The 17,151-nt window shown below is 43.2% G+C and overlaps 1 protein-coding gene across 1 annotated transcript in view; it reads right to left on the bottom strand.

The window, feature by feature from the left end:
* LOC112068817 (anoctamin-4-like) overlaps positions 1-17,151 on the bottom strand; it is a 49,392-nt gene that overhangs the window by 21,709 nt on the left and 10,532 nt on the right. The window contains 4 exon segments of the mRNA XM_070438313.1: positions 27-127; positions 1,177-1,325; positions 5,652-5,711; positions 6,152-6,232. Coding sequence (XP_070294414.1) covers positions 27-127; positions 1,177-1,325; positions 5,652-5,711; positions 6,152-6,232 — 391 coding nt within the window.

The following is a 17,151-nucleotide window of genomic DNA, read 5'->3' as shown; positions in this document are numbered from 1 at the left end:
CAGAGGCTGTGTGTTCGTCTCCCCACCTGAACGGCATCCGAATGTTCATAAGCTCTGCGTAGCGACACAGCACCTCCCAGGGAGCATGCAGCTTCAGGAAGATCACATCACTGTTGCACACAGACAACTGTTGGAGGGGAAAAGACCCAGTATTAGAAGTATTATGTCCTGTTGATACTATTTCTTAGAAGAGTTTCTTAGCACATAAATACATTTAAATAATATAAAATCTAATGTTTTAAATTAAAATGTTTCTATTCTAAATCATGTTGCCACACATGTATCCAGCTTCAGTAGAGAGGTTTATGGATTTCACAACTGGACATAAAGAGGAAAGGGACAGTTTAAATATTGATTTTCTTTTCTCTCTCATCATTTCCTGTGACATCAATTTCCTGTGACTGATCTCAGAACAGTTGACAGGCATTCGCTGTCATGGCTGCGGAAAAGTTTTTACTAGGATCTTTAAAAGATAACAAACTATGTGTGTTTGATTTCTTCAAAATCCCAGTAGCACAGTTATATTTCTCTTTTTTTTCTACCATGTTATTGACTTGTTTATTGTTTACTCCATGTGTAACTCTGTGTTGTCTGTTCACACTGCTATGCTTTATCTTGGCCAGGTCGCAGTTGCAAATGAGAACTTGTTCTCAACTAGCCTACCTGGTTAAATAAAGGTGAAATAAAATAAAAATAAAAATAAATATAGTCAGTACTGCATTTTCGGATAATTTCCAGAAGAATTCTACCTTGCATCTTGTTGTCATCATAAGCAGTCTGACTAAAAGAAAAAGCTACCCTCGCAGGACCTAAAAATAACAAAGCATCTCCATGCAGGAGAGAAGCAAATTATGATGTTAAAAGAGAGAAGAAGAGGCATAGTCTCTTTGAATGCTCCACATGATGACCTTGATGTTACTGCGTCAGCACACTAGGCGTCAGCCACTCAGACACATGCAAAAGCACACACACGCGCACACACTCAGCACAATTGCTTCCCTGCTCCTTCTAAACAGGATTGAGGGTGAAACTTGCCATCAGCACATTTGCGTTGGTTTATGAGTGACAGGCAGAGCTTCAGTGACTACTGTAATACTGTCATACTATAATATACTGTTACTGTAATACTATGTTACTGTAATACTATAATATACTGTAATACTCAGTAGTACTCGCCTCCTTCTCCATCTGCAAGCCCTCGGCCCGGATGTTGCGCTCAAATATTTCCCTCTTCTCCGACTGCGGACCAGACTTCCTGTAAACCAGGATGTAGTCGATGTGGCACTTGCCATCGCTGAAGCACAAGCCACTAGGACTAGTTTCGACTGGGAGAGAAACAGAGGGAGGGAGTAACCACTATAAGGTTTTGACCAAAGTGACTTTATATATTTTACCATTAGCAGCATAACATTTAATAGAGCGGTTAGCTAAAGTGCTTTGCTCATAAGATAATCTAATGCCCTTCAAGGTTATATTTACATTTCATTTACATTTAAGTCATTAGCAGACGCTCTTATCCAGAGCGACTACAAATGGTGCATTCACCTTATGATATCCAGTAGACACCACTTTACAATAGTGCATCTAACTCTTTTAGAGGAGGGGGGGGTTAGAAGGATTACTTTATCCTATCCTAGGTATTCCTAAAGAGGTGGGTTTCAGGTGTCTCCGGAAGTGGTGATTGACTCGCTGACCTGACGTCGTGAGGGAGTTTGTTCCACCATTGGGGTGCCAGAGCAGCGAACAGTTTTGACTGGGCGAGCGGAACTGTACTTCCTCAGAGGTAGGGAGGCGAGCAGGCCAGAGGTGGATGAACGCAGTGCCCTTGTTTGGGTGTAGGCCTGATCAGAGCCTGAAGGTACGGAGGTGCCGTTCCCCTCACAGCTCCGTAGGCAAGCACCATGGTCTTGTGCGATGCGAGCTTCAACTGGAAGCCAGTGGAGAGAGCGGAGAGAGCGGGGTGACGTGAGAGAACTTGGGAAGGTTAACACCAGACGGGCTGCGGCGTTCTGGATGAGTTGTAGGGGTTTAATAGCACAGGCAGGGAGCCCAGCCAACAGCGATTGAGTAGTCAGACGGGAGATGAGACAAGTGTGGATTAGGACCTCGCTGCTTCTGTGAGCAGGTCGTACTCTGCGAATGTGTAGAGCAGAACTACAGGAACGGGTCACCGCCTTGATGTGAGTTGAGACGACAGGTGTTGTCCAGGATCACGCAAGGTGCTAGACTGCGAGGAGGAGACACAATGGAGTGGTGTTCAAGCGTGATGGCGAGATCATGGAACGGCAGTCTCCCCGGAGAGGAGAGGAGCAGCTCCCGGGTCTGCCGAGGTTCAGCATTGAGTGGGATCCGTCATCACACTGATGATCGCCAGACATGCAGAGAATGCGATTGCCACTGGTTCAGAGGGGGGAAAGGAGAATAGTAATTGTGTGTCGTCTGCATAGCAATGATAGGAGAGACCATGTGAGGATATGACAGAGCCAAGTGACTTGGTGTATAGCGAGAATAGGAGAGGGCCTAGAACAGAGCCTGGGGACACCAGTGGTGAGAGCACGTGGTGCGGAGCAGATTCTCGCCACGCCACCTGGTAGGGACGACCTGTCAGGTGGACGCAATCCAAGCGTGGGCCGCGCCGGAGATGCCAGCTCGGAGAGGTGGAGAGGAGGATCTGATGGTTCACAGTATACAAAGGCAGCCGATAGGTCTAGAAGATGAGAGCAGAGGAGAGAGTTTAGCTTTAGCAGTGCGAGCGCCTCCGTGACACAGAGAAGAGCAGTCTCAGTTGAATGATAGTCTTGAAACCTGACTGATTTGGATCAAGAAGGCATTCTGAGAGAGATAGCAGGAGAGCTGGCCAAGGAGGCACGTTCAAGAGTTTTGGAGAGAAAAGAAAGAAGGGAACTGGTCTGTAGTTTGTTGACATCGGAGGGATCGAGTGTAGGTTTTTTCAGAAGGGGTGCAACTCTCCTCTCTTGAAGACGGAAGGGAGTCCAGAGCGGTCAAGGATGAGTTGATGAGCGAGGTGAGGTAAGGGAGAAGGTCTCCGGAAATGGTCTGGAGAAGAAGGAGAGGGATAAGGTCAAGCGGGCAGGTTGTTGGGCGGCCGGCGTCACACAGAGATTTCATCTGGAGAGAGAGGGGAAAGAGGTCAAAGCACAGGGTAGGGCAGTGGAGCAGAACCAGCAGTGTCGTTTGACTTAGCAAACGAGGATTCGGATGTCTTCGACCTTCTTTTCAAAATGTGTTGACGAAGTCCGAAGAGGGAGGAGGGAGGGAGAGGGGGGAGGATTAGCAGGAGGAGGAGAAGGTGGCAAAGAGCTTCCCTAGGGTTAGAGGCAGATGCTTGGAATTTAGAGTGGTAGAAAGTGGCTTTAGCAGCAGAGACAAGAAGAGGAGAATGTAGAGAGGAGGGAGTGAAAGGATGCCAGGTCCGCAGGGAGGCGATTTTCCTCCATTTCCGTCGGCTCCCGGAGCCCTGTTCGTGAGCTGCACAGTGAGTCGTCGAGCCAGACAGGAGGGGAGACCGGAGCCGGCCTGGAGGATAGGGACATAGACGAGTCAAAGGATGCAGAGAGGGAGAGAGGAGGTTGAGGAGGCAGAATCAGGAGATAGGTTGGTTTGAGCAGAGGAAAGAGAAGGATGGAAGAGGAGGAGTAGCGGGGAGAGAGAGCGAAGGTTGGGACGGCGCGATACATGCGAGTAGGGCAGTGTGGAAGTGTTGGATGAGAGCGAGAGGGAAGGATACAAGGTAGTGTCGGAACTTGGAGGGTGTGCAATGAGATATTGGAAGAACAGCATCTAGTAAAGATGAGGTCAAGCGTATGCCTGCCTGTGAGTGGGGGGAAGGTGAGAGGTGAGGTCAAAAGAGAGAGGATTGGAAGAAGGAGGCAGAGAGGAATGAGTCAAAGGTAGACGTGGGGAGGTATCAAGACTATACCTATACTATATACAGTGGGAGAACAAGTATTTGATACACTGCCGATTGCAGGTTTTCCCTATACAAGCATGTAGAGGTCTGTAATTTTATATCTAGGTACACTCTCAACTATGAGAGACGGAATCTAAAACAAAATCCAGAAAATCACATGTTAGATTTTTAAGTAATTAATTTGCATTTTATTGCATGACATAAGTATGTTGTACATCAGAAAAGCAGAACTTAATATTTGGTACAGAACTTCGTTGCAATTACAGAGATCAAGACTTTCCTGTAGTCTGACTAGGTTTGCACACACTGCAGCAGGGATTTTGCGCACCCTCCATACAGATCTTCTCCAGATCCTTCAGGTTTCGGGGCTGTCGCTGGGACAATACGGACTTTCAGCTCCCTCCAAAGATTTCTATTTGGGTTCAGGTCTGGAGACTGGTCAGGCCACTCCAGGACTGAGATGCTTCTTAGGACCACTCCTTGTGTCCAGTGTGTGTCCGTCGTGTCGTTGTCGCTGGAAACCAGCCACACCCCATCTTCAATGCTTCTTACGAGGGAAGGAGGTGTTGTTGGCCAAGATCTCGCGATACATGGCCCCATCCATCTCCTCAATACGGTGCAGTCGTCCTCCTTTGCAGAAAAGCATCCCAAAGAATGATGTTCCCACTCATGCTTTCAGGTTGGGATGGTGTTCTTTGGGTTGTACTCATACTTCTTTTCTCCAAAACACGCGCGAGTGGATGTAGACCAATAGCTCATATTTTTGTCTCAATCATACACATGATTCGTCGCATTCTCCTGATCATCGCGAGTATGGGTTTCCCTCTGGCAAACTTGCTCACGCGACAGAGCCTGGACAATGCGCTGGCTGAAAGGGCTGCTGCAGCGCATCTGGATTTATCCATGAGGCGGTGCTGTTATACTGGTTTCTGTGGATGACTGTGGCCCAGTTCTTCAGGAGAGTGACAGTCTGCGTGTGTTGCTGATCCTCACTTCCTCAGATCATGAGCTGCCACGATGGAATGCTTGCATGGAGCCACAGACGAAGGGATTGAACGCGCATTGATTCCAAGTTTCTGTCTAATAAGTCTGGCCAGCATTGTTATCTCACAGCTGCTTGCCGATTGTCCTAGCCCTATGCCAGCCCTTTGGCAGTCTTACAGTTGTTAGTCTCCTGGACATGTGCAAGACAGCATCCGGTCTTGGCCATTGTGGAGGGTTGGATCTGTTGATTGAGTGTGTGGAAGGGTCTGTTATCGACAGTGTAACTGATCAAAGCAGGTGCAGTTAATACAGGTATGGAGTGGAGACAAGGAGGCTTCTGAAAGAAAAACTACAGTGTCGTGAGAGCTGGAATTTCTACTGGTTTGGTCGGTATCAAATACTTATGTCAGCCCAATATAAATGCAATTCATTATTTATAAAAATCATACATGTGATTCCGGATTTTGTTGTTAGATTCCGTCTCCAGCAGTTGAAGGTGTACTTGATAAAGATGACGAGACTCTACAGCTTGTAGTAAGGAGAAACCTGCAAAATCGCGTGATCACAAAGACGTTGTTCTCCACTGACTATATCATAACTACGAGTAAGAACCAATGAGCTCACCCAAGAGAGAGAGAACAGTCTTATCAGATCCCCAAGGAGGATAAGAATAACACTGGCAGCACCAGCTTCAACCCACATCGACTAGGCTGCTTATGACACACCTGTAATTGACCTACCTCTGGTGCCGGGTCAGTCCTGGTGTTGTCGTCCAGGATGCTACTGGTCCCGGGTCAGAGGGTCGAGTCGCTCTTTTGAACGGAGTCTCAGCCCCCAAACTCTCCATTAACAACTTCACATCCTTCAAAACTGACAGAACATCAGCAGAAAACCCAGCGTCATTGTCAAACTCAATCATAGTTGTTGATTCTGTGGACACCTAGAATTTAACTCATAACTCACTTTAAAATCAAAACAAAAAATTATAAGTGCATGACTAACTCAGATTTCAACTTCACAAAAGTTTTTTTGTCTCATAAAATTGCTCTTTAAAAAGATGCTGCACAACAGTACATATGGTAATGTTATTTGGTTGAGGTACCCTTAGGAGGTGCCAAATGGCTTACCGGGGGTGGCACGCTGTTCTGTGTGCTGGGGGAATCCGGGGCCCCAGCCAAGGACCCTCCATTCTGATTGGCGACCTGTTGTGGGGGAAGGAGAATACGCAGCCTCAACCCCGAGGGCCGGGGACGCAGAACTCGCGTCTGTGGGGGCTCTGCCATTGGAGCTCAGCCCCATGTAGAGAGAAACTCACACCTGGGAGAGAGATACAGAGAGAGACAGAGAGAGAAAGAGAGAGAAAGAGAGAGAGAGAGACAGAGAAGAGACAGTGAGAGGAGAGAAAGGGAGAGCGAGACGTCGAGAGCAGAAAGAGACAGTGCTAAGGAGAAGCGTGAGAGGTAGACAGGAGAGAGACAGAGAGAAGAGACATGTGAGAGAGAGAGACATGTGCAGAGAGACAGTGAGCAGAGCGACGAGCGAAGAAGAGACAGTGGAGAGGCAGAGAGACAGTTGAGAGCGCAGACAGTGTGAGAGAGAAGGATCAGTGAGAGAGTAAGAGACAGGTGAGTGAGAGGACAGTGAGAGCGACCAGTGAGAGAGAGACGTGAGAGAGCATGAAGAGAGACTGTGAAGGACACAGTGGAGACAAGTGAGAGAGAGACAGTGAGAGACAGACAGTGAGAGAGAGACAGTGAGAGCGAGATAGTGAGAGACAGTGAGAGAGAAAGAGACAGTGTGAGAGAGAGAGAGAGAGTCAGAGAAAGACAGTGAGAGACAGAGAGGAGAGGGAGAGAATTCATCATATAATCAACCATCAGTGAAGTCTGAGGCCCCACATTTAGTGGAAAACAGAGATGACAGAAAAGAGGGTGAAAGGTATTATCAGAGCTCAGTAAATAAAGTAAAATAAAACCCACATAGTTAAATAAAGGTTCAATAAAATAAAAATAACCTAACAGTAAGGGAGCTGGAACATTTACGTTGTAACGTTTGAGACCTTATCAAACCTTCAGGAGACATCCTCTGTTGGTTAGGAAATGGGAGATGGGTGAATCCAGAGCCTTATATAGTAGGGCTGGGAATTGCCAGGGAGTTCACGATACGATGTTATCATCTCGATACTTAGGTGCCGACATGATAATGTATGGCGAATCTCACAATTCTATATGTATGGTGATTCTATATGCATTGTGATTCTATATGTATTGTCATTCTATATGCATTGTGATTCTATATGTATTGTGATTCTATATGCGATTCGATACTGTGATTTGATTGCGATTCGATACTGTGATTTGATTGTGATTCGATACTGTGATTCTATATGCGATTCGATACTGTGATTTGATTGTGATTCGATACTGTGATTTGATTGTGATTCGATGTTTCAAACATATTGCTCACCATATGTCTGCTGCAGAGAGACGAGCGCCAGCCATGACAAAACTAGTTTTGATCAGTCAGGGAAATAAAAGTGCTGAAACCATGTTGGCTTACTGTTTAAAAAGAAGAGGAGGTAAATACCAGAGTTTTGGCACAGGTTGGCCCACAGCCGATAGCGTTAGCTAACGCTACCTGTAGTAGCAATTAAAAAAATAATACTTTGTGTCAAATATTGATATAATATTGTCCCAAAATAATACACGTCCCCCCCCCCATCACTATTATACAGACATGCAAATCATGAGTAAGCTTTACAGTGGCCCCAAAGAAGATGTAGAGATATATCTATCTCTATACAGTCGGGTCTGAAATGATTGACACCCTTAATAAAGATGAGCAAAAAAGACTGTGTAAAATAAATAATACAAACACTCAGCTATATTGTTTGCACATTTTTGTTGTTGATACTAATGCAATTGATCAGAGAAATACTTTGTGTGCCCTGAAGTGATCCTGTGCGCCCACTGAGATGTGCCATTATCTAACATGGCCTAGTGAGTAGGCTAACAACAACCCCTCTGAAGAGGTCTGTGACCCACTCTTCCATCTGACGAGCCTGGGCTCTGGGGAAGGTCGTCGCTGGTCTGAATGCTGAATTTCCCTTTGTGACAGCTCCGCGACTCAGCAGAATATTTCGGAATATTTCGGAATATTTCTGCTGAGCCCCAGACATAGGAGTGCGAGGGAGAACGCTCAACGCTCACGCCCTTCCCGCAGTGGCTGAGGTATTGAAATAACAGCAGGTAATAAAACCACCATGAACTCTTTCTTCCTGGATGAAATCGATGGGCGGGTTCCCTCAATGACTTCAGTTGTAATAAACGTTTCACTCAGCCATCAGCTGCTAGGAGGTATTTTATAGCGTGAGTAGAGGTTACTGCAGCCCCAAAGGAGATGTGAGTGATAAAAGCTAGGGCACTATAGAAATCGAATGATTCCATCACATTTGAAAGAGCTGTCTAACGCAGCTCTGCCGGTCTGAATTGACACATCAAAGCATATCATTTGCACACTTTAAAATTCCATCTGTGCCCATCAAAATCCAAATGACCTGCTACTTCCAAACACGAGGTCTATATCGTGCTGTTACCACGACTACCACAGTACCCTCTAAATTCAAGATTAAGCATAAGTCACAACATTGAGAAAACCACTTTACATTTAAGATATACTTTACAGGATTTATATTAACTAGTCAGTAGATTAGACCCTGGAAAATTATAAATATTGAACATGACAAGATGATTGGCCTACTAATAGACCATTAGGTTGATCCATGTTGGATGATAAGATATGATATAAGCATAGAAGCCTAGGTGTCCATAGAGAAACATAAAGCCAATCAATAATTAACAACAGTGGTTTTGTTGCCTCTGAGTGACCACTGGGCAGCAGCACACACACATTTTAGTCATTTAGAAGATGCTCTTATCCAGAAAAACTTACAGTAGTTAGAGCATACATTTTGAATACTTTTCCCATTCTGGTCCCCCATGGGAATCAAACCCACAACCCTGGCGTTGCAAGCGCCAAGCTCTACCAAGTGAGCCACACACACACGCACACACCCACACACAACTTGTTTAGAGACACTGAAAGCACAAAACCCAAACTGATTTACACAGAGTCAGACAGTCACAGAGCAGAGTCAATGAGCATATCGGCCACAATCCTGACCCAAGGTACACACACAAAATGCCAATTGTCATCAATCCATGCCATAAGAGTGGAGGCCAAGTTGGTGCTAGCATGTTACTATGCTAGCTATCTCAGGAGGATGTTCAGGCTAAGCTAGTTGGTTTAAAGTAGTTTTCCACACAGAACCATTGTACAGTCACAAAACACATACTTCTCCTTTTCACTGAATAGTAGTATCAGAAACTTCTGATTGATAATAAGAAGTACATCACATTCAGGTGTGATGCATCACATCAACAGCTAATTACAGAACAAATAGAGTGGCTCGTGGGAAAAGTCTAAATGGGATCCTTGGGATTTCCCAACTCTGAAGATACCCCATTGAAGTTGAAATTTTAAACGGTTAATGGTTAGAGTAAGGGCAGGGAAGTTCCAAGGATCCCAGATAGCACCAACAGTGGCTCATGGCCTCTGCACATGAACAGGTAGCAGTCTTACTGTTATTAAGTTATTGGCACGTTATTATGAGTGTTATTAAGTTAGTGATCGAGTCTCCCACATGGAGGGAAAAATAGGTTTTATTCCTCCAGGAATGGGGAACATTACCAAGATGCAATGGAGTTAGCAGACAGCAAAGCAAAGTATTAAGTTACATTCAGTGGATGTAATGAAATTACACTCAGGAAATGTAACATGGGACTAAAGTGATTCTTAGGTGACATTATTTGCTAATCTGTGAGTAAAGCTGCACCATTTAGCTAACATGATTAAGCTACAGTGGCGACAAACATGGTCTCTTTTTGTTTTCTTGAGTGAGGCAGCTCCAAAATGTAGGTGTTTCAGCCTAGGTCAGTGCTTTCTGTGGTGGTGGGGCGAGCCAGCAGAAAATAGGAGCATTTCGCCGTGATTGGCTCAGTGTTCAATCACTCATGGGGACACTACGTCATCGCCAAGTTTAGGTCCATAGTAAGAGTAGACATCCAAAATTTCAGCCCTTAGGGTCCTGCCATAGAGTTATATTACAAGTCTCAAGATCATTGGCCACAGATAAAATGACGTCAAATCACGTTATATGTACAGTAGTTTTGATTGGACTGATCATGATTGGACTGATCATCATCTTACTTTGAAAGTCTTAGCTAGCAAGTCAGCCCCATGAATCAAGTCAACAATCTCCTGGCAAATCATTTTTAATCGTTGTCATATGAAGAGAAATAATGAAGAGAAATTATAGATAAAACGAATCAGTGCTCATCGGCCATTGGACATAAAGATTACACAACAAGTTGGAAATCGCAAATTCAACAATGAGTGGTTTGTAAGAAATCAGTGGCTGACTGCAACATTGCAAAGCAACCCCTAGCCTGCTATTCAATGGAGTGGCTGTGTTTTTTTTCCAGAGTTCCCACCATAAATCCAGAGAATGCCAGACTTTGATGACAAAATTTGCCCACAAAGGACCGCCGCGCCACCTTCACAAGGTGAGTCCAAAAATGTTTTGTATGCTGCTGCATAAATTATGTAATATGCAAGGGAGATATGTATACTGTAGCTAAGAACGTAATACTAAGTGTATGTTGTGTAGTAAGCTGTTAGTAGCCCATGTCCCTCACCCTAATCACTTGGTTAATTTTCACCAACACGGTATTGTAAACACATCGTTTGTGGCAGGTGTGTGGTTATTTGCTAACTTTTTTGTACAGTTTTGACAGTGCTACTGATAGTAGTGGTGGCGCTTGGCTTGCACATGCAAATTCAGCACACACAACATTCTGTAATAAAATTGTGTTATTTGACGTGTCAAATGAAAAGCTTATTTAATGCGTCAAATAGTGTTATATGACGTGTATATTTTTTGACACGCAAAGACCCAAACGGCGTTCAATGTGCCTCACCCTAATAATTTGGTCTATTTTCACCTCTTAATTTTGCCTACTGTGCACAGTAGAGAAATGTAATAATTTAATATTTGTCATGTCCTGACCATAGAGAGCATTTATTTTCTATGGTAGAGTAGGTCAGGGCGTCACTAGGGATTGTTCTAGTTTATATTTTCTATGTGGGGTTCTAGGTTTATTTTCTATGTTTGTGATTTGTATGATTCCCAATTAGAGGCAGCTGGTAATCGTTGTCTCTAATTGGGGATCATACTTAAGTAGCATTTTTTCCACCTGTGGGCTATGGGATATTGTTTATGTTTAGTTGCCTGTGAGCACTGCACTGTCGTCACGGTTCGTTTATTCTTTATTGTTTTGGTTTTTTCTAAGTTTCACTTTCTCTAATGAAATATGTGGAATTCTACGTACGCTGCGCCTTGGTCCGACCATTATTACGAACAACGTGACAATATTGTAAGAGCTTTCATTGTCTATGTGCCCCCTTTATTTATCCTACGGTTCTGACTTGTTGTACAGGGAGTACACTGTAAGAACGGCCCATGTTCTGAATTCTGTCGCTGTACATTTCAAAAGTGCTGAACAAATAGTTATATTGACTACGTCCGTCATCGCTCGCTCATTGATGTCTTAATCGAAATTACGGATTGCCTCTTATCCGCTTGTTGTCCTCTTATGCCATAGTTTGTACAACTCAATTGTCAGTAGAAACCACATTTGTTTAAGCAAGTCATCCATATCAGCTATGTTTTTTTTAAATGGCAGAAAATGAGGCTGAGTTAACTTTCTTCGCTGCCAGACAAGGCTCCGCTGAAAGCCAGGTGTAGCAGTGGTAAGGTGTTGGGACTGCTGTTGGGACTCTGCTGTTGGGACAGCTTTATGTAGGCCCTAACAGTTTGTGGGCACCGTTTGTCACCGTTACAGTGCAATTAATGTATTGTTTAGTGTTGTGTTGTGTAGTGGCTTTTCTGGCATGCATCCCACATTTTGTTTTGTTTGCCCCACCAAGATTTACCTGCTAAAATCGCCACTGTTTAGCTAACATGATTTAGCCTGGCTCACAATTCACAGCAAATTTTATTGGTCACATACACATATTTAGCAGATGTTATTGTGGGTGTAGCGAAATGCTTGTGTTCCTAGCTCCAACTGTGCAGTAATATCTAACAATTCACAACAATAGTGTTTCCTACAAAATAATAACTCTGTCAAGAGTCAAATAATTTTGGAATCTCCAATCATTTGTAACATAAGCTACTGGTGAGGTCACCTCAGCCTTGACAGCAGAGGAAAACAGACAGAGCACCGAGATATTTTGGGATGGACGCCCATTTTTGGATCTGAATGTCTGAAAATGGTGAACTCGTCAAAAACTAGACCACCTACACAATATATTTATCATGGAATCTACAAACAATCTAAAACTGTTGAACAGGACAGACAACAGCAAATGTTGCATGATACCCAGTCATACACACCGATTAACCAACAATCTAGGCTACATGAGAATATTTAAAATCAGAAGTAGGGTTCAAATAAATAGTCAAAGTTAGAAACACTCTAGTTTCGGTTGCCTTTCAAATAGCTAGTTAGCGGAAATAATTATTGGGTACAATAAAACTTTTGTTGAATATTAAGATGTTTTGCAACAAAGTGCATGAACTCCTAGTTATGCTGCAAAAATTACTTTTGAATTTAATGAAAAATGCTACAGTATAACAGTATTGATAGTTGATTTGTAACCCTGAATCATAACCACTGATGATTATCAGTAGAGAAATCTTTTTTTGCAAAAAAATATTCCCCAATGAGATCGCTAGCGCCTCCTCAGTTCATATGACATAACCTTGCCTTAGCATGACAGCTCACAGTAGGCTAGCTGGTTGGGTAAGTGAGCGGAAAATAAAAAAGGGGGAGGGGTTGCCATGGGGACCAGGTATCAGGAAGACAGAGGAGGGTTCTGGACCATTACACCAGCACAGTCAGGGGACAACAGACCTCCAGCTCCGTCAGGCCCCGGGGCAACACAATTGCTGTTTCACGCCTGCCAGATGGGCAACAGAGCTCTGACCCACTTCTCCTTCCCTGAACCATGCATAATGGAGGAGTGTTACACTTAGGACACACAGCTCATTTACAACCCCCGGAGTGAAACTGTGTGGGAGTGAGGGCAATACGGGAGAGACAGAGGGAGAAAGAGAGAGAGAAGGGGGGAACGGGAGCTAAGGAGAGATGGGAGAAAGAGGGAGAGAGTGTGTGTGTGTGTATGCGCGTGTGAAGGTCAAATGCCTGTACGGTTCAGGAACACAACAGTGTGAAAAGAGAACAGAGATGATAGACAGTAAAAGAAGAGTACATGTGGGTCATAGCATATGAGTGAGGGACAGAGAAAGAAAGAGATCGAAACAGAGAGGGGGGGGAGCGAGCGAGAGCGACAGAGAGAGAGATCACTGCAGCAAAACCACTACAGAGGGGAAAAAAAACACTGCTGTGGGTCAAGTTGCCTGCAGCACTCACCATGCAAGGTAGAGAGGGAGAGAGCTTCAACCCCTCAGAGGGCAACAGGAGGAGGGGACGACACAACCCAGGGGCCGACCCAGCGGAGGCTCTGCAAGCGTTACAGTAGCTACAACTAGCTAAACTTGGCTCCCGCACTAAAGACCCCGCAGGGGGAAAAGGAAAAGGACCTTCTGCAGAGGCAATTAGCTGCATTCCCCATGTTACTTCCACTCCCGAGCACCGCAGCGCTCTGCTCTAGCTCCTGAGCTCCCTCACACACACACACACCACTCTGCTCATCCCCAAAACATCCCTCAGATTATATAAACCTCTGTCCAGCCGGCACGAGGCAAAGCTCAGGAAGAAACAGATGCAGACCAGCTTAGATCCTCTCTCAGGGAAAAATACAAGCAGAATGTCTATGCAGAGAGAGGGAGAGAGCGAGAGCAAGAGAGCTGCAAGACAATCAGTATTCTTAATCAGTTATCCCCGTCAGCCAATCCGTGGGATAGAAGCTTTGAGGGTAGCCAATCGGAGCAGGGCTGCCTCTATCAGTGTGGTTGTTGACCAAAGGAATGACAGTTTCTGCTGCTCTGGGTGTCAATGTGTTTTTTAAAGCCAGCACCTCACACACATGTACATAAACACATTGATGCACACACACAATTGTTGTGTACAGTGTGTATATTTTAAAAGGAGGAATCCCTTAGAAAACTCTACCATTAGTTACCCTACTTGCATGCAATACTCAGAGTGAGTGAAACGCTACTGCAAATTAAACAAACCCTACATATACTATAATAGCTGGCTGCTTTCCAAAAGTGTGTTTTCAAGTCTGTTGTACGCTTTACCATGTTAGTAACACCATTTTAACAATTTGTTTTCAGGCAGGATCCAACTGGAACAGTCTGCTAACCAGTGGTGTAAAGTACTTAACTTCTTTGGAGATCGGTGTCCCTTCCACGGGACGGTTGAGGCTAATGCGATTAGCATGAGGTTGTAAGTAACAAGAACATTTCCCAGGACATAGACATATCTGATATTAGCAGAAAGCTTAGATTGTTGTTAGTCTAACAGCACTGTCCAATTTACAGTAGCTATTACAATGAAAGAATACCATGCTATTGTTTGAGTGCACAATTTTGAACATGAAAAGTTATTAATAAACAAATTAGGCACATTTGGGCATTCTTGATACAACATTTTGAACAGATATTAAATGGTTTATTGGATCGGTCTAAACCTTTGCACATACACTGCTGCCATCTAGTGGCCAAAATCTAAATTACACCTGGGCTGGAATAATACATTATGGCCTTTTTCTTGCATTTCAAAGATGATGGTACAAAAAAATACAAAATAATGTTTTTTCTTTTCTTTGTATTATCTTTTACCAGATGTATTGTTATATTCTCCTACATTCCTTTAACATTTTCACAAACTTCAGTGTTTCCTTTCAAATGGTACCAAGAATATGCATATCCTTGCTTCAGGGCCTGAGCTACAGGCAGTTAGATTTGGGTATGTCATTTTAGGCAAAATTAAATTTAAAAAAAGGGGCAGATCCCAGAACTTTAAAGTATTTTTAATTAAGACTTTTTGGGGGTATCTGTACTCTACTATATTTTTGTTGTTGTCAACTTTTACTTCACTTTCCTAAAGAAAATAAATGTACTTTTTATTCCATACATTTTCCCTGACACCCAAAAGTACTTGTTACATTTTGAATGCTTAGCAGGACAGGAAAATGGTCAAATTCACACACTTATCAAGAGAACACGTGGTCATCCCTACTGCCTCTGATCTGGCAGACTCAATAAACACAAAATGCATAATTTGTAAATAATGTCTGAGTGTTGGAGTGTGCCCCTGGCTATCCATACATTTTTAAAACAATAAAATGGTGCATCTGGTTTGCTTAATATTGTCACGCCCTGACCTTAGTTCCTTTTTTATGTCTCTATTTTGGTTTGGTCGGGGCGTGAGTTGGGGTGGGCATTCTATGTTTTGTGTTCTATGTTTTCTATTTCTGTGTGTTTGGCCGGGTGTGGTTCTCAATCAGAGGCAGCTGTCTATCGTTGTCTCTGATTGAGAACCATACTTAGGTAGCCTTTTCCCACCTGTGTTTTGTGGGTAGTTGTTTTCTGTCTCTGTGTCTGTACCAGACAGGACTGTTTCGTTTGTTCTGCTTTTGTTATTTTTTGTTCTAGTGTTCAGTGTTATTAAAAATCATGAACACGTACCACGCTGCACGTTGGTCCTCTCCTTCTTCCTCAGACAAACACCGTTACAAATAAGGAATTTGAAGAGATTTATACTTTTACTTTTGATACTTAAGCATATTTTAGCAATTACATTTCCTTGTGATACTTAAGTATATTTAGAACCAAATACTTGGACTTTTACTCAAGTAGTATTTTACTGGGTGACTAACTTTTACTTGAGTAACTTCCTATTAAGGTATCTATACTTTTACTTAAGTATCACAATTGGGTACTTTTTCCACCATTTGCCACAGCTGGTGCCAACCAGAAATACACTGTGTGTGTATTGTGTGTGTGTGTGTTTGGTTAGGTTTTGTGATGTACAGTATGGTATTTCAAATATTAGATTCACAGTCAACCAATAAGGTGGAAAGCATCCACATATTATTTCAAAAGGTCAGTGGTGGGTTGTTCCACCTCAAAAAGCACAAGAAAGAGGATTTACACCACCATCTCAGATTGTTCTGAAATGTTTCTGTTGTTAGAAACATAAGCTTAGCATTCCTGCAACATTATTTTGTTGAGATATTAAGCTAATTGATTGTCACCCAAATTGGCCATTTTAAATGTATACGATTCATATAATTTCAATAAATATAGTGCCAAACATCCAATTTGGACCAAACTTTTTTCTAACAATGAGTTAGACATGAGGAATCCAGAGAAATTGTCAAAAGCCACTCACGGACCACCAACAACCCCACGCCAATTTATTTGAGTATTATATGAATCCTATAAATTAAATTGCCAATTTGGGTGCAATCAATTAGCTTAATTTCTCAGAGTTCAAATTATATTTCAACAAAGTATATTTCAACAAAATAATGTTGCAGGACATTTGATCTGTTTCTAACTACAGAAATATTTTCAGAACAATCTGAGATAGTGGGTGTCATGGCTTGCTGAAATGACATGGAATGATCCAGGTGTGTTCATACATAATGTGATTCCAGGATACTCTCTCTTCTGTGAATCTCAGACAAACAGAATGACTCGATATAACTCATCACATTGGCACTGATAACACTGTACGGGCCTAACTCCAAAAAGCACAGACACTACTCTCATTATCACTTGAATCAGCACATCTATCTGAACAAAAATATAAACACAACATGTAAAGTGTTGATCTGATGTTTCATGAGCTGAAATAAAAGATCCCCGGAATTTTCCATATCCACAAAAATATTATTTCTCTCAAATGTTGTGCACAAATGTGTTTACATCCTATTGTGAGCATTTCTCCTTTGCCAAGATAATTCATCCACGTGACAGGTGTGGCATATCAAGAAGCTGATTAAACAGCATGATAATTACACAGGTGCACCTTGTGCTGGGACAATAAAGGCCACTCTAAAATGTGCAGTTTTGTCACACAACAAGAATGCCACAGATGTCTCAAGGTTTGAGGGAGCGTGCAATTGGCATGCTGACA

Source organism: Salvelinus sp. IW2-2015, unplaced genomic scaffold (genome assembly GCF_002910315.2).
Source record: "Salvelinus sp. IW2-2015 unplaced genomic scaffold, ASM291031v2 Un_scaffold743, whole genome shotgun sequence".
Lineage (NCBI taxonomy): Eukaryota > Metazoa > Chordata > Actinopteri > Salmoniformes > Salmonidae > Salvelinus > Salvelinus sp. IW2-2015.
Note: the sequence above shows the minus strand (reverse complement) of the source record. Positions and strands in the feature narration are given on the sequence as shown.